The 21,648-nt window shown below is 37.9% G+C and overlaps 1 protein-coding gene across 8 annotated transcripts in view; it reads left to right on the plus strand.

Moving 5' to 3' along the window:
• The first annotated feature begins 5,064 nt into the window (after positions 1–5,064).
• Positions 5,065–21,648, plus strand: part of LOC134820496 (NADPH oxidase 5-like) — a 95,389-nt gene continuing 78,805 nt past the window's right edge. For 2 of the 8 annotated variants that reach the window (XM_063830902.1, XM_063830909.1), the window contains exons 1-2: positions 8,452–8,515; positions 19,236–19,325. In XM_063830902.1, coding sequence (XP_063686972.1) covers positions 8,492–8,515; positions 19,236–19,325 — 114 coding nt within the window. In that variant the 5' untranslated portion in view covers positions 8,452–8,491. Of the gene's footprint in view, positions 5,220–5,344; positions 5,481–8,451; positions 8,516–12,726; positions 12,791–16,000; positions 16,140–18,396; positions 18,478–19,235; positions 19,326–21,648 lie in introns of those variants that run through there. The other 6 variants (XM_063830911.1, XM_063830907.1, XM_063830900.1 and 3 more) reach the window with 6 other exon arrangements.

Raw genomic sequence — 21,648 nt, forward strand, 5'->3', positions numbered from 1 at the left:
GCTACGAGTTTCGAGGGGTCCATTGCACGGGATGTAATACTGATAACATAATTCCACTTTGAAGTGTCCAATTCCACAATCCTACATCAAGCGTCAAATCGACAACAAAGTCAACAGACTGAATCAGGAAACTTGGTTAACTGACGGTCCCAGACACACCAAACTGACACTCGGCCACAAGCATGCCAAAATCATCAAAAACCTCAACACTACACTCAGCAACAACAAACAAGATTACAGAACTACAGTTCACCTCATCACGGGTCACTGCGGCTTAAACAAACACCTTCAAACCATTTGCAAATCAAACACCAGTGCTTGTCCTATGTGCGGCGACGGAGAGGAAACTGTCTCACACTTCCTTGGACAGTGTCCAGCTATTGCCCAAATTAGAGGTCAATATTTCCAGGACTACTACCTCTCTGTCAATGACATATTCGACAACCAACACATCACAACAATTGTCAATTTCGCAAACCGCACCAAACGCTTAATTGTGCCGGAAGAGCTGGATCAGACCGGGGTGACTTAAAGTATTATCTCATATGCTGTCTCGTCTCGTTTTACTTTTCCAAACCCAGCTGGCATTTAAGCGTATCATTTTGACTCATATATCATCTTACACCATCCTCCACCAATCACTCTGATTTCACCGGCAACCTTCCCCAAGGTTGCCACACCCCAGAGGTAGGCAGAGCATCTCAATGCTATCCTCTCGTGGGCTATCTTGGCCCAGCCTCTCTTAAAAAAATAAAAATAATAATTCAACTTCTTGTAGGAATAACACTAGCGTAATATTTTCCAAACCACCTTTGTATTCTCTATCATAAGATCTTCTCCTAAAATCTTGTGATTGAGAACAGCAGTTTAAGTTTTTTTAAACGTAAAATCTTATCATTATGATAAAGTAAAGTATTTTTTGTACGAATATGATAACGATCGTCACTATCACAGATTATGAGTCAGCAAGTAATACTTGTTACTTCCGAGGGTGGAAATCAATGGAACAACGAATGGAGTCACGGCCTATTTGGATGTTTTGACGACTGTGGAGAGTGTCTGCTCGCTTGGTGTTGTCCGTGTATCACCTTCGGTTTGAATGCCCGAGATTCTGGGTGCTGCTGTGATGGTTGTTGTGGAGCGTTCTGTGGCTGCCTATTCTTCTTCTGTCCATTTTCGCTGTGTGCCTGGTGTTGTTGTATTAGACCGAATATTCGGAGGAACCACAAGATCCCAACTAATTGCTGTGCAGATTGGCTGGCGATAATGTGTTGTCCGTGTTGTGCTCTCATCCAAGAACGACAACAGTGCAAGACATCTACAACTCAAGTTGTAGAAGTAGTGGTGTAAAACCCAGTCACTCAAGCTCCTTCATCCTACATTCCTCCACAACAGTACGACACAGGACCCCCTCAACAGTACTCCGCTGACCTCCCTCAACTGTACCCGCCTGGACCCCCATCAACAATACGTTGCTGACCTCCCTCAACAGTACGCCCCTCAACCCCTTCAACTGTACCCGCCTGGACCCCCTCAAATGTACGTCAGTGATAGTGAACAGTTTGCCCCTGACGCCGCTGGGCCCCCTCAACAGTACGCCCCTAACGCTCAACAGTACGCACCTGAAGCACCCCCGCCGTACGCTTCAAGTGCTCCTGCTGTGTAACCTGATAATCTATGCTACTAACTATCATATTAATCTCTGTTTTGATATGCTACGTCTGGATAGAGAAGCGCTCCTCTATACAAGAACTTCTTGTTAAGAAGTGTCGAGTGTATCTGTTATATTTTTATAGTTTAGCTGTCAAATCAAGAAGTCCCTTCACGAACCGCTTTGATTTATTAATAACGTTTTGAAAAATAATCAGACAGAATGTTGTATCAAACAATTCATTATCTTTAGCTGTTTAATTACTATTTTAATGGATTAATTATTTGATTTTTTTTGCCATATTGTGCATTTTAAAAATGTAAACACACTGTTATTTGGATACTATACAGGGGGGGGGGGGGGGTGCCAATGGCATAAATGGCATAATGGAGAATTGGCCAAACAAAATTTCCATTTATGCCATGAAATTTCTATGCCATTTGATGAATTTTATGCCATTTTTCTCCATTCTATGCCATTCGAAATATGAAATTTTAAAACTTTGAACTGAGAATTTAATTTAACGAATTTTCTGCACCCCACTAGTACTGTCCACCTTTATCTCTATTTATTGTACTACAACATCTATTTTCACCCATTAAATTCCTCAAAATATCCCTAGCAATGGGCATTATTGATTATAATTACGTTCAATGTATATCAATATGATATGATGATTTGGTTGATTGTGGACAAGTGACCGGGCAGTATGGCATAGTACACGCTACACACCGTATAACAGAGAGGACAGTCGACTGAATGCTCCCAGTCAATCGGATATCCAAATTAACAGTGGAAAACTGTAACATTACCAACTCGATTAAAATATTATTTGTTAATGATGTGTACAGATGTATCGTGTCGGGACCGTGTTCATGTAGAATGTTTTGAAATTTAAACATTTTCACAAGATTGATAATGATCTGTGTTTCGAATGGGTAGCCTCTTAAAAATAATATTCATTGATATCTCGATGAACCTGTATATTAGTATTACATAACAGTTCACCAAATGACCTGAAATACTTGCTTCCTATTATACAAAATTATGATGACATAATATATTGCTTAAATTTCTTCATATTCACTGCTGCATGGCAACATAGCACTCCTTAATTAGTTTTCTATAATAACGTTAATCTAGTATAATCATTGTAGGATTTTGAACATCTCACAATTTGGGCTGTAGGACTGTAGAGCGGGGGACTGTATGGCGTACTTGGTCAAAAGTAGGACCCTAGAGCGGAGTCAAATCGCCAGGGTAGGAATCTAGAGCGGAACCCCCTCACCGGAACCATACTATAAGGACCCTAGAGTGGAGTCAAATCGCCAGGATAGGACTCTAGAGCGGAACTCCCTTACCGAAACCATACTATGAGGACTCTAGAGCGGTACCCACATGTAAATTTTGGAGCGATTAGAAATTTGAGATCAGACTGTAGAGTGGACTTGGTCGGAAGATTGAAATCAGATTAGATACAACTCGTGATTGATTATTATAATAGTGAGATTAGAATAATTCATGGAGTTGTTGAAGCAGAAAATTGTCCTAGATTATTTATATTATACATCATATCATATTGTAATTTTTAGATACGTTAGACAATTGTTCGGTATAAACTTCTTCCATTTGACTGAAATATCCTGATGCTACTCTAAAATGCAAAAAGATTCTTTGATAAAGAGGTATAATTATGAACTGGTCGATGTGATTTCGCTAAGCGAAATACCGACCAAGTACGTGCACTCAAGCAGATCATTTAGTGTGACACTTTAGCACCTACTAAGGGTATCTCATGTTCAGTCTAGTGACAGGGTATGTTCCAGATCAGATCCCATCGCATAGCGGTTCTTGTTAGTGATTTCGATAGTGCAGTATAAATGTCACAGAGAATTTAGTTTAGTATATCACATTCGATTCCTACTCCTCTTTACAACTATCTACAATATGCTGAGTAACAGTTATTACTTAACTCTTCCTGAGAAGGCCGTTTTCAGACTTCATCCGGGGACGAACAGCTGAGATGGGTACGGGAGAACGGACTGAAGAAGGACTACAACGAAGGAATTAACGACCCCCTTACTAATTCCTGGACTTCAGGTCCTGTTCAAGTGTGGATACGTAGACTTATGCACTATGCAGCTTGCCTTTCTCCCAGTGGACGATGTTCTCCCTTCTTTCATGGAGCTCCTAGATCTTATACCCTCCCACCTTGGCCTCGACGACTTCCTTAACTACTTCATGACGAATTGGGTACAGGGAGTTTCCACCGCTCGTAGCACCAAACCTGCCCGCTTTCCTCCGCAATCCTGGAACCTCGTCGACCGGACTACCTGCAACTTCAACTACGCAGAGGCCTTTAACAGAAAGTTTGCAGCAATGTTGGGACACTCTTACCCAACTATCTGGACCTTTCTTCAAGCTGTCTATATAGAACAGTCCACTACAGATGAGATGATGCTCAAGGAGAGTTACGGGGATGCTCCTCCTGCAAAACGAGCCCGTCAGCGTACCAAGGACAGCCGACTGGCACATTTAGTAAAAGTCTACTACGATCATGACATTGTCTCACTCTCCCACCTTGACATGTTGAGGAACGTGATGGTCGAGGAACTGAGTGAACTATTTCAAGATATTTGATTCGCAGTATTAATGTATAATAAGTTGTATCAATTCTATCATCATTATGTGACGACTATTATTAATCATTGATTAAAAAACATAGCTCAATCTTCAAAACTAACTTTACTCTCAAATTTCTAACCGCTCTAAAATTTGCATGTGGGTACCGCTCTAGAGTCTTCATAGTATGGGTCCGGTAAGGGAGTTCCGCTCTAGAATCCTACCTTGGCGATTTGACTCCGCTCTAGGGTCCTCATAGTATGGGTCCGTTAAGGGGGTTCCGCTCTAGAGTCCTACCCTGGCGATTCGACTCCGCTCTAGGGTCCTACTTTCGAATTTGCTTTTCTTGAATAGTCAAATGTTTGAATGTTTGGTATAATACATTTCTATTTTCTTTATTTGTCATATGAATCTTTAAAGATCATTTCAAGCGTTATAAAGCATGAAACATGTCTCTTATTCAAGTACTAATAATATTTGCGAATTTAAAGTCATCCTAAAGGTCAAATATGAAGACCTAAATTCATGGCATAAATTGGCATGAATGGAGAATTGGCCAAACAAAATTTCCATTTATGCCATGAAATTTCTATGCCATTTGATGAATTTTATGCCATTTTTCTCCATTCTATGCCATTGGTACCCCCCGGTGCATTTTAAAGAATTGTTTTTGGAAAGCCTCAATCTCCCCCTTCATGGCGCCTGTCTCTTTTTTCCTTTAGATAAACAGTTACACCCCTTACTATCCCACTTTGTCCTCATTTATTCACAGCAATGATCTTATCCCACAGATCTGACAAAAGAACACTGGTGAAAATGAATACCCCACCTCTCGAAGGGCGACAGCAGCCGCACATTTCTATATCAGTGTTTCTCTCGAACAATTGACAGAACGACTGACTAAAGGCTCCTGACGACGTGGATACTATCGAGTATTGAGTATAGGGTACGTGCTTAGTTTATTATAATACTACAATTGGGGTTGTTATGGATACTTGTTAAGTTCTTTTGTTTGAGGACAATGGAATGACTTGATCACGTGTTCATAGTTAACCATGACTGTTTTCCCCATTTTGAGGTCTGTTATTTTGCGTAAGTTTGCTGTTTTTTGTTCTGTGACTGTAAAGTGTAAAGTACTCAACGCTTATGAGACATGTCTTTGGTGATTGCAAATAGCAATGCAGAGAATTTTCAGGATGAATTTGAGGTGAGTTTACTTTATTCCTTGTTAAGTAAAATTTATACTGATATCTGATATTTATACTTAAATGACTTATTAAGTATATTAAAAGGTTGATGGTTTTTCGCTGTACAAAATCGGGCAAAAAAGCCACCTTTCCCTATGTGCGGCACTCTTTTCGAGCTTCTTGCACAGTAAAGGGAACTGAGCGAAAGACTAACAAGTTAGGTAACGTCATATTCCGAAATAACAATATAAATTAGCTTGATTTGCAGAAGTTAAAATAGTGTTTGGCCAAATACTCAGAAAAGTATCAGTACAGGGAGCTTCATATAATTAATTATAATTATATCATATGTAAATGTGCCTGTTGCGATCATTGTGTATCTATCTGGAAGACTTTATAGATGTGTTCAAAGGTTAGCAAAATTTAGCTTCGGAGACTGGTGTTTAGTGATGATGTTAAAAACCTTAATATCTCGTTGTTATCAGTAGTCAAAGACTAGACAGGGTTATTGAAAATTACAAAGAATAAAATGGCGTCTGGACTTGGGACCAGCTCATAGTACATTTCATTAATGCCCTCTGAAAACCATTCTGCTAGCTAAAAAAATGATAATGTTAGGTAAAAAGTACTGAAAATTAAAATTAAGATAAAAAATATGACAGTTGGTTAATAACCCTATCTTCTGATGGTTTTCGGTGTGATATACACTGTACAGCTAGAATCATGACAGTTGCAGTCGAACTATACTTATTTTAACAGTAAGCATGAAAAGTAAGTTAAGTGCGATTTAAATGATTATATATCTGCTACCAATATACAGCTGCCCCATGCTGCGGGCCACAGGAGCAGCAAAGTGCAAAGAAACTGTCACTAACTGCCACTAGCAGTTAGTGACAGTTAGTGACATTGTCTTTGCACTTTGCTCCTCCTACATCACAAGTAGCTACTACCAATATACAGCTCGGTGGCTGAGTGGCGACGTAATACGGAAACAACGCGAACGTGGTCACAATCTAGAACACCAAGTTTATTGAAATACATATTACAGTTTACCAAAACATTTAGCATTTATATTATTGCGCGATCACGCATAAAGTTTATTAGAACATTATGTTAGTAACGTATGGGACCCAGGCCCCAGCTTGTTTTTCTTGATTAATATCGGATGCGTTCATGCAGTCGGTCCTTCTTCAATTGTATTACACAAATCTTGTATGAACTGGAGTACTTGTTCGCTGGAGATCTTCTTCATTTAAATCTTTCATTTAATTCGTTCATTTAATTCGTTCATTTAATTCGTTCATTTAATTCGTTCATTTAATTTGTGTGTTTTGAGTTCCTGGTAAGCGGTTACAGAAGATCCTCGCTGTTATGGTAAGTAAACCGTTATTAGAGTATCTAAGTTACAGTACTTAGTATTAATTAAGTAATTAGGATTAATTAATCAGTAATTGTGATAATATTAAAACTTTAGCGAAGTTAGGGACCCTTCACATACTACGTAATCAATTTTTGGACAATTTTTAACCCCCACTCCATAATCAGTTTTACACACAGCTATTGTGTCGAAATTACACTAGCGTAATCATTTAGAAACCCCCTTCCCCCCTCAGTCAGTACGTAATATGTGAATGTCAACTTTTTATCTAATGTGATCTCAGCTCAGAAAATTCATCCAACAAGTCAGAAACCTGGAAACAAACCTGGAAATTTATAATCGTACCACCTCTTCAAAAATATAAGAAAGTGCTTGTTAATTTAAATCTTTGTATTATGATTTTATATAATACATATTATAATTTAATAAACTAAGGTGTGATTAAACATTAAAAATCGTGCGTGCTTGCCAGTCCAGTGATCTATGTACATGAACATAATTTTGACTGATTAAAGCGTTTAATTTCACCGTGTTTTCTGCCGTTTGATAGCCGTCAGCCGGTGGGTTTGTCGTATTTAATGATTAACCGATTCACTGCCTTACCATGAATTGGGATTATCTCAGCTCATTTTCGTAAGTGTTCGTATAAAGTGGAATATTCTTATCATTGGCAGCCGTACCCGTAGGGGTTAAGTTTAACCCTTCCAGATCGTTTCTCTGCGAATTAACAGAGCAACGATCTCGATCAAGAATGATAGTTTGTGCGGCGCTTTGAAGCGGCGAAGTCCTCCAATGGCCGTATCCGTAGGGGTTAAGTTTAACGCTTTCATAAAGTTTGAACCATCATGAAGGAGTACTGGGCGTTGCTAAGGAGTACTGGGCGTTGCAGTTAATCCATCTGTTACTCTCCTCTGTTATATTTATGCGTGGAGTTTCACGAGTAAGAAGATGCAGTTGAACTTGAAGGTATGCTTTGTGCGTGTGGCGTGGTCAGTTTTTTGTTTTTATATTAAGGCTAGGCATGGAGTTGAACGCTGATACTGCATTATCTACCCAAATAGTCTGTAGAATCCGTAAAACGTCATCCAAAGTTTAAACATTATAACTCTAAATGGAAAGATGGACGTTTAGAACTGAATATTTTTGAGATTTGGTTTTGTGGGTGAGATCTTTTCTTATCATTTATTCAGAAAGGGCAGACCCAGATTTGAGTGTACATTTTATGTTTAATGTTTCATGGAACACTTTCGTTGTTAAAGGGGGTGCGAACTTCACAGTAACCACCTTTGAAACTTCATACATATCCAATATCCATCCCTCCCTCCATTTATGGAGCACTTTCGTTATTAAGATAAACAACAACATTGCAACAATTCGTGTGATCCGTTCGTTTCGAACGAACAACAGATCAAAGTAAACCCTGACATTAAAAAACAACCAGTCACCTACATATAGATCGAACACATTTAATTTTGAGATGCAATATACAATGAAATTGTCTGCAACATATAACTCATGTTCTTGTATTGATTCGCATCGCGCCAATCAAATCATGATATGGAGTGGTGTAGCACCGACTGTTATTAAACGTTTATGTGTTTGTCAGCTCTGCAGTTGGGTAGGTGTAACGTAAAACTGAGTGTGTTGGTGATCATGGGTCGTGCCAGCTTCAAGCAGGTGAGAAAATAAATGTTCTGATTTCAAGAAACAGAATGTTTTCTTCCTGAAAATCCACTCAATTACTGTCACAGTGTGATCATGGGTCGTGCCAGCTTCAAGCAGGTGAGAAAATAATTGTTCTGATTTCAAGAAACAAAATTTTTTCTTCCTGAAAATCCACTCAATTACTGTCACAGTGTGACAGATCTTTATTGCAATATGACAAGAATTGGTCCGAGACAATACATTATAATATAATTATAGGTTTTGAAAATTTCGTCTCTCAATTTCGTCTGACAGTACAGTGTCCGCTGCATGTTTCACTTTGTCGGCTCGTAATACAGATACGCTGGATAGCTGTTTGCTCAAACTACGGAATGTGTTTGTTGTTCCACTCCGTTGTGATCACATGTAATCAGAATGCTAGTGAGTTGTAACAGATCACTAGTATAATATGGTGAATGCAGCGAACCAGATACCATGATGCACGGGCAAACTGCCATGTCGCTTACTACTTACTAGGGTTTATGTTGTCCTCTCAGAGTTACTATGCTACTTAATCACTTAAACTATGCGAACCAAGTTTAAAAGGTATCCCAAATTTTACCTGATTTGCAAAGTATAATTAGATTTAACCCTCAAGTTAACCCTCGAACCTATCCAGCCTGACAGCACTATAAACTCTAACTCTAAAAATGTTGCCGAAATATCCACGTCCATAGTGAACATTGGGTAACATTAGGCAACTGTTGAAAATTCTTTGGTATATATCGAATGTCTAAATTGTATGTGATTCGAAGAAATTGAATGTGATCGGAGAAATTGTTGTATAACTTCCGCGTTCCCGCGTGCGAAAGTTTGCAGGTCTTTACGTTTTATACTGTCGTAATTTTCTACCCATAAAACTATAAAACTCGGGCCTTTGTCCATTATAATGAACTTCTTCTGCTTCCATACATTAAAGGAATCTAGATATCACCAATTATGTACCCACTTTTAAAATCTAAAACCGTGACCTTCAAAAGAACAGGGATTGCATGGTACTGCTTACTTTCACAGACTCGTCAAACTTACCCAAATATTGAGAGGCAAGAGTAATACACTAAACAATTTGCTCTCAGTTGAACTAAAATTTTCCGGAATTTAATTTGTTTTAACAATAAAAGCTTGACAGCTCACCCTATACTCAGCTAACAGTTGATATTCTGACAGTTACTTTCCTTGGATTGGCTCTGACAATTCTGTCTCTGTTTTCACACTGTTAGTGATTCACTGCCATAAATAATTTTCCTTGTTCATGCTTAGGAATACCGAATAACTCGTTTCCGTTCAAAGTTTTAAGCTCTAGTTTATCTGCACATTTTTTGTAATATAAATGGCGCATAGTTTGGTTACCATGGCGCATAGTTTGGTTACCATGGCGCATAGTTTGGCTACCATGGCGCATAGTTTGGTTACCATGGCGCATAGTTTGGTTACCATGGCGCATAGTTTGGTTACCATGGCGCATAGTTTGGTTACCATGGCGCATAGTTTGGTTACCATGGCGCATAGTTTGGTTACCATGGCGCATAGTTTGGTTACCATGGCGCATAGTTTGGTTACCATGGCGCATAGTTTGGTTACCATGGCGCATAGTTTGGTTACCATGGCGCATAGTTTGGTTACCATGGCGCATAGTTTGGTTACCATTTCCCTCCCCCTTCAGTTCCCGATATTTCTTTTGGACTACCAAACCCCCTCCTAGGTAAAAGACTCTTAGTTTTCAAGACTTGTGGTCTGCTATGGGGTCTGCTATCGATTATTTTACTTCTTCAAAGTTAGTCCAATTTTCATTACCTGGACTTCAGTGGATTCTTCTTTTGGTAATGTGCCTATTTCAAAGAGTTTTTGTAAGGTATTTACCTTCAAGTGGACTCAGTTACAATCAGTTATTTTCAGTTACAATCAGTTATTCTAGCATTTGCAACAATTTTAATTGCTCTCTTATCAGTTGTTTTATCTTTACATCGACACGCCAGCTACTCAGCTTGCCTTTGCTTTGTACAATGGAATTCACTGTGGAAAATTTGAACAGACTCGAAAAAGAGTTATCAGTGGCGTTGTATGACATTTTGAAACTCTCGAAAACTCAAACCGTTACAGAGCTGAATCATTCGAGATTAATGGCCATTACAAAAGACCCCTTGGCTAATGCTGTTGAAAAACTTTCTAAATTGATGACAGGCAATATTGAACTATGTAAATCTGCGGCCAGTACGATAGACAGACTGAAATCAGAGCAGCTTAATTATCAGAAGGATCTTATCAAACAGCAACAGAAAGAGCTCGACTCTGTCCAGCAAACTGTACAAACTGAGATGAAAAAAACATGGTGCGACATCGTGAAGGAGAACTGTGAAACAACTACCAGTGCTCCGTCGATTGACAGTATAAAGACAGCTGTGAAAACTGTAGTTGAAGATGACGTCCGCAGTAAGAATTTCATTGTTTACGGTGTGCCAGAGAATTACGGCAGTGATCCACATATAGTGGCAGAAGAAGTGATTACCGAAATTTGGGAATCATCGGGGTGTGATCCTCAAGTGGTGGCAGCAAGTTTGATCGGGATTAAAAAACCTGCAGATAGTGGTAAACCAAGACCGTTAAAAGTGACATTGGCTTGCACGGAATCAGTCAAAATGGTTCTTGCTCGAGCAAGAAATCTGAAGAAATCTAATTATGTAGCGTACCACACATGTGGTACATCACACCTGACAGAAATAGGGAGGAGAAAGCAGCTCACCAGAAACTTGTTGTAAAAATGAAGGAAATGATTGCTGCTCAGCCAACAAAGTATCATTATATCAGAGACGGCAAGATTTTAAGTGTAGATAAGGTCAAGATGTAACATATAGTGTTTTTGATATCCATATTTCTTCGATTTAAATGTACTATAAGGCTCTTATCTATGGCTGTTGCGTGTATTTGTTGATTTCGGCGTGTATTTGTTGATTTCGGCCGATAACGAGGAACTTTTAATTGTGAGTTATAAAACTGCAACCGTGATTGTAACTCAGGTATGTGATGACTTGTAGAGCACACATCGCTGAATAGCAATCGCAATGCAGGTCTCACCCAGGCCAGGTTTATCTATAGGGCTCTTTTCTGAGGATACACTGCCAGTTGTTTATGTATTGTGTTGTGTGCTAAGGTGCATCGTTTCATTTTTGGATATTTTGGTACGTCCTAAGCAAAGGGAATTTATATTTATCTAATTTTATGTAATTGTAATACTTTAATATTATAGTAAACATTAACCAGTGTACCAAAAGCTGGTCCCCAATCAAATCGACTCTGGGGAGTGGTGATCTCCGTCTCCTGCAATTACCTACACTTTTTTGCTTCAGCAGAATCCTGTGCTATTTTAGAATTTGAGAACAAAGACCTGCCGTGATCTTACAAAAGATCTTGAACGAAATTTCAAAGTATACCCGGGAATTATGAAACCCCTTTAAGTAACACTGTTTTGTGTTGTTTGTGATAATTTCGATGACCTATTCTGATTCACCGCCAAAAACCACCACAACCACAATAATATGTGTCTAAAAGCACTTTTTCCTGTAGAATTTGTCAGTTTAGACTTGCTTTAAAACGTATGTGACCTCACCAAACGAACCTCCGGAAGCTTACAAAAAGTTATAATGATATTAGATACGGCATTAATAGGCCGACAGTGCCTCCAAAACAATTTCAAAATTGAAAAAAGTCGATAAAGTCCGGCCCTCTTTGTGGGAGCAGGGCAGCAACCAAACATGAATTGAAGATTCTGACCGAGTTTCTGTTTGATAATATTAAATCCGTGGTACTTGTGGTAATGCGGGAGGTTTCTTGTCAGAATCTGCATGGGTTGACGTCCAATGTTTGTGGCTTCATTTTCGCTGTAAGGTGGGTTGTACCACTTGCGACGTCATCCCCTTTATGTGCTAGCCTTGTGCCCTCTATTGTACGGCTAGAGTTGTGCTTTGTGAATTGCAAGCTGCCTATCCTTTTTAGGGCTTTTTCGTTTTCCTTTATTTGTTTGATACTGTATAAACTCTAGCCTTTCTGTTTTCCCGACTTCGCAACCGCAAAACGAAGCCTGGTCTTTTTGTGAACTGTATAATCCTGAACCAGCTGAAAATAACTGCCCAGAAATGAGCAACTATTACACTCAACAGGCTGAAAATAACTGCCCAGAATTGAGCAACTATTTTACTCAACAGGCGGCAAAACGTCATGGCCCCAGAAAATACACAGCAGCATGAGACAAAGGTGAGTTGGAGAAAACTTGAAGGGGGAAGATTTGAAGCAGGATATAAGTTTTAAAATCATTTCCTGTTTTGCTTCTATTATTTAGCATTCGCCTTACATCAGTGATAAGATGAATTAGGTTATAAATGTGTCCCTCTTGTTAACATGATCTTATTTCTCGCATTTAGTGTGCAAATAGCGAGAGCAAAAAAGGGTGTGGTCACAAAACAATTGCACAAAACTGCACCATAACCAACATTTCTACCCAAGCCAAATTTGTTTCTGATGGGTCCCTTGAGCTATTCCAAGTCTCAAACCCCGGGGCGGAAGTTATATAGACGGGAATGTCTTCAGATCCTTGACTATTCGCCTTACATCAGTGATCATATGAATTAGGTTATATTGTTAACAAGATCTTCTTTGTGATTTTCCCTTATGGTTTGGCATAAGAAACATTGGCCCAGGTTTCACTATCGATCACGCCATATAATTCTATTAAAAGGATCGTTAAAAAGATCAAAAAATCAATTATCTGCCAAATCATCCCTTTAATAGATTGTTGATAACTTATTATGGAATAACTAAGTTGGTAAACATTCATTACAGTCTATCGCATCCGATAACGTTAGTTAATCATCAAATTTGATGTCTGTCAGAATGTTCGGGTTCGATAGATAATCCCGCTTCGGTCGTTTCTTAGTTTTGATTCCGTTTGCAATTAGCACATTTTAGTTTGGAAATGAAGTGTACACTTAAATATGTTGCATCATTTTGCACTGACAGCTGTTTTTATAGCAGTGCGATGAATTCAACCATCACACAATATATTTTGAGACTCTTTTGGGTAAAATATGAAGCCTTATATGGATTAAAATGGTCGATAATTTACTTATCACACTGCTGATCACCAATTACTCAGTCAAAATTCTGTAGTTGTAAGAAAGCTTTGAAAGTCCAATAAACTGAACAACGTGTTAGAAATGAAAGCAACAGTTTTTAGAAAGGGTGGCCGTAGTAAAACTGTTATAAAAAGGTTGGTAATAGCAATGAAATTACAAAAACACTCTTCTTTGATCTAACAATTGGAGTCAATGTTAAGGAAGCAGCTAGAGTTTATCAAAGATTTATCGAAATTTGCCCTCCTCGACACGTGCTAAAACGCTTGTTTCTGCAGTGGTCGCAGTACGGTTCCCGCACTGGCCGCCTGGCTGTTTTCAATTTATTTGCCGACTATCCCGTCTGGGAGAACCATTATATGAGGAAGCGTCGTAAATTTGTTGTGATCTGTGCCACGTCACAGCGATTAATGGATTTGTCGCTATTTCAAGCCGAATGGTTGATCGCTCTCACGTATGAAATGATATTTTCCGTGGCGGTCCTCCTTCTGAAGTTGGTACTTTGAATTTTCAAGTTCTTTATAATCTAGTCCAGTACAGTTGAGCAGAATAACTGTTTTAAAAGCAATACGCTGTAACGTGACGACTAGCTATTCAATCTACCGATTTACTGATAATGGAGGTCCCACTTTTTGATATTCTGCAATTGTGTATAAACATATAATATAATAACATCACTTCCTTGTAGTGTGATTCGTACATACAATCAAACTCGTAAGCTCGTTAGATTATTGCTATGGTATTAGGGCCCTCTTAGCCTCAGGATTTTCTGCAGTAATATTACCAAATGTGATTTTATTTTGAAGAATATCAGCACAACTCACAAGTCAGGTGAACTTTTGTTGATGAAGGAGTAGGAATAGGAGACTATGAATAGAGTAGATTCTGGAGTTGCTTTTTTGTTTAGTGTTAAGTGCTAAATGTGTGCTCTGCTCAGTGAACAGCGGTTTTGTGTTTTCAAGACAGTAGTTCTTGCTAGCCATATGTTCATTATAAGTTCTTGAACGTGCACAGGTTAAGTAGTATTCTTTATGATCATAATTGGGAATGTTACCAAATAGCAGTCTTATACATCGTTTTTGAATTGCAAAGATTTTATTCAGCTTATGTTTAGGGATCCCACCCCAGCAACTTATACAATAGCTAAGATGTGACATAAAAAGAGCATTGTATAGTTTCAAATATTCAGATTTGGGAATGAATTTGCAAATTCTCTTAATCGATATAACACTGGAGTTCAGCTTTAAAGATAAATGATTAAGATGTGGTTCCCAACTTAGCTGTTCGCCTATTATTACCCCTTTTGCTTTTTCGTTTACTGAAGTGCTAAATGTGTGGCCAGTAGTAAGAAGGGGGACTCCGATGTCAATCATTTGTCAATCGATCAACTTTTGTTAACTCACATGTTTAATATGGAAATCTGAAAATTAAGAAGAAGTTAACTCTGATTAGATAACTCAGAATGACTTTAATCACCTAAACGCAATCTGGAATGTTTCCAATCATCTTGGTTAATCATGTGCTGACTCATGCTTCTAAAGAAACAAAACGACAGCAATTACCATATATATACACTTAGTATAGATATAGTATAGATATATAGGAGATATAACAGAATTAGATTGGATCGGAATAGAGTTTTAGCCCTTTAAAGCATTGAAGAGGTTCGTGCACTAAGCCATGACATCTGTCACTCTATATCGACCACACCAGAGTTAACACTGTAAATCAACATGTTATTTTTACTTGAAGTGTAGACCAGGAATAGGGTTAGTTTAAAAAGTACCTGGCAGTGCGAGGAACAGCTGGAAATATGCAAGTCGTAAGTCGCAGAATTGGTAATTTCAATCAAGTCGATCATGTGTTACACTTTTGCAAGTTTGATTGTGACTTGTAAATTGGTAACTAGTACTAAACTGGATAAACTAGCGCTTCATTGCATCTAGGTGGCTCATGACCGATTTTTAAGACGCTCGTTTACTGATACTCCCATATATGGGACAAGGGAAACGCGAGGAGAACGGGACTTCTCGTGCTACATTAAATTAATTCCTTTCTTCTGTAACATCATCATAATTAAAACGAATCTTGTATGTCATGTATCCTGGGTTTGGACAGGATATGCCCGCTTAAAATACTTCTGCATCGCGTTACATTACATAATTCTCAATAAATGTACTATATTTGTAGTGTTGTTATTAGTTTTAAACTAAACCATAGTATTATCTGCTGCTTGACGACGATTTTAATGCCTATAATAGTAATTTGAAAAAGTTGTTAATTTTCTTGCATAAAACACGAATTTTGAACTAATTTGATTTACAACGAAAGAGGGGTATAGGATGCCTCGAGGAGCATCAGGAATGCCAATTCTTGGGCGGTCATTGTCGAGTCGACAATTGATGGGAGTAATGCCAAGAGCAGTTCCTGTACTCAAGCGACAGTACAGTGTAATTGAGGAAACTCTTTGCCCGGTAAGTAGAGTTTTTGTCCTCGCCATCGTTTTACTTTTTAGCATGACTTGTCAAATACTGAGGATATCATAGACTATAAAAGTGATCAAAACAGCTAAAACCTTGTCAGATTTAATCGAAGCCCCAACATTATGCAAAGTGGGAATGCGAGGACCGTTGTACTTGTATAGAATTAAATTTATAAATTATAAATTTCAAACTTTTGCTTTCTATTGGATATGCAAAATTTAACTGTCATTCAAGAGAAACCAAATATTATGGCCACATTTTGAATCTTGTCTTGAACTAAAAAGATCTGCTCATCACAGAAATGATAGTGTTTCCGTGTTATTCGTATAGCGCGGCTCCAACTAGATTTAATAGGACATCTGAGATTACAAACTAACGTACTTTCCATATTGGATATTAGGTGTGACTTTGACTGTTCAATGTAGACTGAACAGTGGATAGTGGATATAAACATGATAAAGTAATTTCACCTATACCACAATTTGAAAGTATTAATAAGAATCATTCTTTATAAGCTCAATCTTCATTGCAACTGTCAGCTTAATGATCATTCCTGGAGGGGGATTATTTAAAACATAAAAGTGATACGAAAAGTTTGTTTTTAGCAGGAGCTTTCAAAATAAATGTGTAAATCGTCTTCAGACGATTCATTAATCGTCTTAATGATCATTGGATTCACTGGCTCACTGACTGTGACATCGACTGTTTGTTGCTAAAACCCTGAAAATATAGTGTTTGCCTGTTAACACCAACTATCCAATAATTAGCCTTTATTCTGAGCGATCACGTGGGTTGTTGTTGGACTGTTGGGCTGGATCTAATCGGGTATTAACAAGGGGATTACATGTAAATCTAGTGCTGGTTATCACTTTATGTGCAAGTAAATGCTGTGTATTTGCTTTACAGCTTTGACGGTAACTAGTATTTACTAGCGTTTAGAGGAACATCCTATCGAGTTTTAACATCAGTCAATATAATACCCTGTTTTACCTGAGCTCCTTAACAAAATCAATCTAGTTTGTTTTATTTTGCTTGTTGAAATTAATTAAAAAAAAGCAGGTTATGTATTGTTACTAATACTATCCAGTATTCACTGCACCAGAATGCAGATTGCAGTCCTTATGATTCGATCTTGACAGGGGCGTGCGCAGGATTAGGGCCGCCTGCATCGCCCCCCCCCCCCCCCCCCTGTGCCTGCATCGCCTCCCTCCTGCTGGATCTTGACACACATTTTACCAAATCTGGCATGATTAGCCTCCCGTTCGAACTCGCCTTTGTCCTTTTCAGAGCCTGCTTTTTTGTAGTCAATACGTGAGCTCGAAATGTTTGGAACAATCTGCGTTTCAATGGGCGTCTGCGATCATGGGCACTTCTCAGTGGTGCTGTTTTTAATCTTATGTTCTATCTCAACAATACTGCTTCATTCGAAAACTTCCATCTCATAGTGGATATTTGTTACAACTGAAAAGTTTTGTTGTGGCAATTTTTATCTCCTTTATGCGTTTCCATTGTTCATGTATGGTTTCACTTGTAAACGGTGTTTCACTTGTAAACGGCGTTTACCCTTGAGACGGTTTAGTGCGTGACAGCTGAGTTGTTGATCTGGATCATTTAGTGTTTTGACGATGCTAAAAGAGCCAAGGGGTCAGTTTCGATCGTTACTGGAATACCTCATCAAGAAATGATTGATGATTTAACTCGTCGCAGTCTTACTAAGCTTTCAGTCGCAAAAAACTGGCCAGATGTTAAATACATTAAGATTATGACGATATTGATTAAAGACCATTATGGCGCCTAAACCAACCCAAACGAGTTTAAATTGTGATTTTATTGTACAGGGAAAAGGTAGTTAGAACGCTTACCTAATTTCACGGCTCGTTTCTGAGTTCCCATTTCACATTTCACGGGAGCAGTTTTATGGGATAATACCCCCGGGCCTCACTTTATGGGATAATACCCCCGGGCCTGACTTTAGACCAATGAATCTCAGGACAGTCGGCTATTTACGTACGGTAAACTGGCCTAATACATCTGGCCTACGCTTAACATCGTGCTATTAATCCGTACGTTATCATTTAGCAATCTTGTAATGAACCCAAACTAGTGACGGAAGACAGCACGAATATCTGGTACCTGCTTCACGTGCAGAGCGCGCATCACACACGTGCAGAGCGCGCATCACACACGTGCAGAGCGCGCATCACACACGTGCAGTCTACGCATCACGTACACGGCTTCAGCTCCAGCTATAGTACTACTGCAGTCAGATCTCCCTGACTTTATCGTTTATATAAGTTGCAATTTCGTTATGGTGTTGAATGTTAAATACGTAAGTATATGGTGGAGTGTTAGGCGATCTGTCCCATGCTGTTTTCTGTGAAACTGTTTTGCTAGGATGTTTTGCTAGGATATGTTTTGGCAGTCTTGTCAGATGTTTGTCTGTATGTTCAATTACTGACCATTGTGATTGATGAGTTGATATTAAATGGATGCACATGACACATCATCATTCATCATCAATAAACTGAAACACGTGTGGTTGTTATTTTATGAATATTAGTGGCGGCGAGTGTTCGCCTAGGTAATTAATTACGTGAAATAGCCATGGCAACCAAAAATAAACACAAACATAGGTTTGTTCACATTTAAGTCATCGTTATAGTGCTGCTTTTCCAAATGCAAATTATTGTGGAATATAATGGGCCTTATATTGTGGAATATGTGGAATATGGGCCTATTATTTCAATTCCTCTTGTTTCGTCAGCGGTAAGAGACAATGCATGATTTTTACTTTCAGTACTAGAAGAGTAGTAGATTGGAAAGTTAATCGCAGTGTGCTGTATTAAAATGGATTTGTTTTATTTTATTTTATATTTTAATGGATTTAACGTTTATTTATCTGTGATTTGTCTAATCTCAATAAGTCAATATCGTAAATACGTGTACTCTTCTAAACTTTAAAATTCATCTTATCTCCATAACCGATTCCAGTGTCCAATAACACAGAGTAACTAGTAGTAACCCTGAATAACCCCTTGTTGTCATGGTAACACGTACGTGACCAACGTTACATTGTCATTGTTTCAGGCGTGGAAGAAGCTCTCCTCTTTTGGAACTATTGGCAGTCAGGACCCCTCAGGACTACTCATTGGAACCGACTGTTTCTTATTCTACAAGGTTTGTTTAGGATGTTTTTATTTTAAGTTGGCGCTATGCCGCCATAGTGTGACGACAGTGTCGCCAGAGTGCCGCCAGAGTGCCGTGAGAGTGCCGCGAGAGTGCCGTCGGGATCCGGATGTATGACCTAATAATGATATCATCATAACTTTATCGGTTTGTCACGAATTTATCTACAATCCAGGTCATTATTTGTGATCAAGGTAATTTCTTTTATATAGATATGTCTTTGAAACTATTTTGCGTGATGTAACATTTTGGAAAATGGGGCTGTTCAGACCATCTAAATTTAAATAAATGTCACCTACTTGCCGTTGTGTATTTCAATATATTTTTATAAGAATTCAACCCATACTTTTATGGTATTTTATAAAATTTTGACTATTTACTGCTAATCGATGGTGGTAAAATTTACTGCCAAAATAACTTATTCAAGCATCTAAAGTTACTATATAACGCTGTATAATATTTGATTACACCTACGTTATACTGCGTATATAATATATATCGTAAGTCACTTTTGTTTACCCTGTAACCGTACGTTCGTGTCCAGTGCAACTAAAAGAATGTTTGTAGAAACTAATTCCATGTTTATTATCTATCATGCGCATACTCGTCATATTCTAATTGACATCTTAAGTACAGTTACAAACCATATATTGACAATCGCACCTACTCTGTACGTAGATAATATACAACTTCTGGTCTCTGGATCGCTTTGTATATAATATATCTTCTTGCACTCTACGACGTAGTACATTTGAGAACTGAAGCCAGCTATAATCACCGTCTGGATTTTCCTGCACTTGAAGGTGACGCTAGATATATCCCAGTATCAATCTTCTTGAAGGTGACACATTGAGATGGCTGGGGATGGCTTGGGGGACTACTGCATGGTAAGCATTTTAGATTTAAGTTCAGAGATTGATCGAAATTGGAATTTAAGATCTCCGCGCGATTTTAGGATGAGTAAAACAGCTAAACTTTGATCTGGAAAGTGGGGTTGTTAAAAAATAAGGAGATAATTTCCGATCAGCGAAATCATTTTAAAATATAGTTTTTTACAATCATAATTTATAAGGTTTACATAATATTCTGCAGTTGTGTTAGCAGCAGTACCATTATTTCATTATAATTTTATTACACCCTTGGGTTTCTAGTTTAAGGTATGATAGTACAATAATGTCACTCGCTTGTAGTACGATTATGAAAATAATCAAACCTGCTCGTTCGATTATTCTATTATTAAACAACTACTACCTTCAGTGTTATTAGTCATCGTTAGAACAGTTCTGTTCAACACATACTTTTGTGCTATTTTAGAAAATTAGTTGAGGACGAAATGAGAGTACCCACTCAGTGTTTAAAACAAATAGTTGTCAACTTCTTGGCACACGCGTTTGTCATGGACAAGACGTTACAATAACTTCTTACATAGCTGAAATTTACAATGTTAAAATAATCTGTTATATAACTATCAATAGCGTGAAATACCTACAAAATTTAATGATACTAAAGTATTTAAAGTTACAATATAACGCTATATATTGATTAGTAACGCATACTGAGTATATATTGATCGTTAATTTTGTTTACCCTGTTACCACACGTTCGTGTCCAGTGCAAATAAAAGAATGTCTGTAGAAACTTGTTTTTTATTCAGTATTCATTCGCATATTTGTAATATCTTAATTGAAATCTTAAGTACAGTTAGTGTTACAACCTTCGATTTTTTTTCTTAGGTTGCTCAGCTTGTAATTTTTATAATAATTTTCAATTTTCTATCATTTGTAAGAATTACTGTTGTTTCTAACCATGTTCCTTTTTTGTAGGCTAGAGATGTAATTTTATTTACGAAGATATCACCTACTTGATGCCGTTTCATTGCTTATTAAGCAAATTAATAAGTTAAAGTAGTGTGTTAGATTAATAGTCCCGCGAAGTTCACGATTTGATTAAAACTCTTATCTAAAATTAAACAGCAAAAAACGTCTTATTTTAGGTGCCCATATAGTACGCTAAAAATAGAGATGAAACATGCATTTCATACAAATTATGTTTTTGTTTCATTTTCTTTAAAAAATCCCATTTGTATGGTTGTGCACGCAATCTGAGGAACACAAAGCCATCTTTTAAATGTATCACTAAATTCACCATCTTTCACCCGTTAATCAGTGGTCAACCACATACAATTTTGATACGACATTTATATACGGTATAATGATATCATGATCACAATTTAACAGTTATCGCTAATTATAATTATATAAACTTCAGCTGTTGCTCGACCAAAGTGCAACAATTTGTAGACAGTTAACAAGGT

The sequence above is a fragment of the Bolinopsis microptera genome, chromosome 9, assembly GCF_026151205.1.
Source record: "Bolinopsis microptera isolate Bmic1 chromosome 9, MBARI_Bmic_1.0, whole genome shotgun sequence".
In the NCBI taxonomy this organism is placed as follows: Eukaryota; Metazoa; Ctenophora; class Tentaculata; order Lobata; family Bolinopsidae; genus Bolinopsis; species Bolinopsis microptera.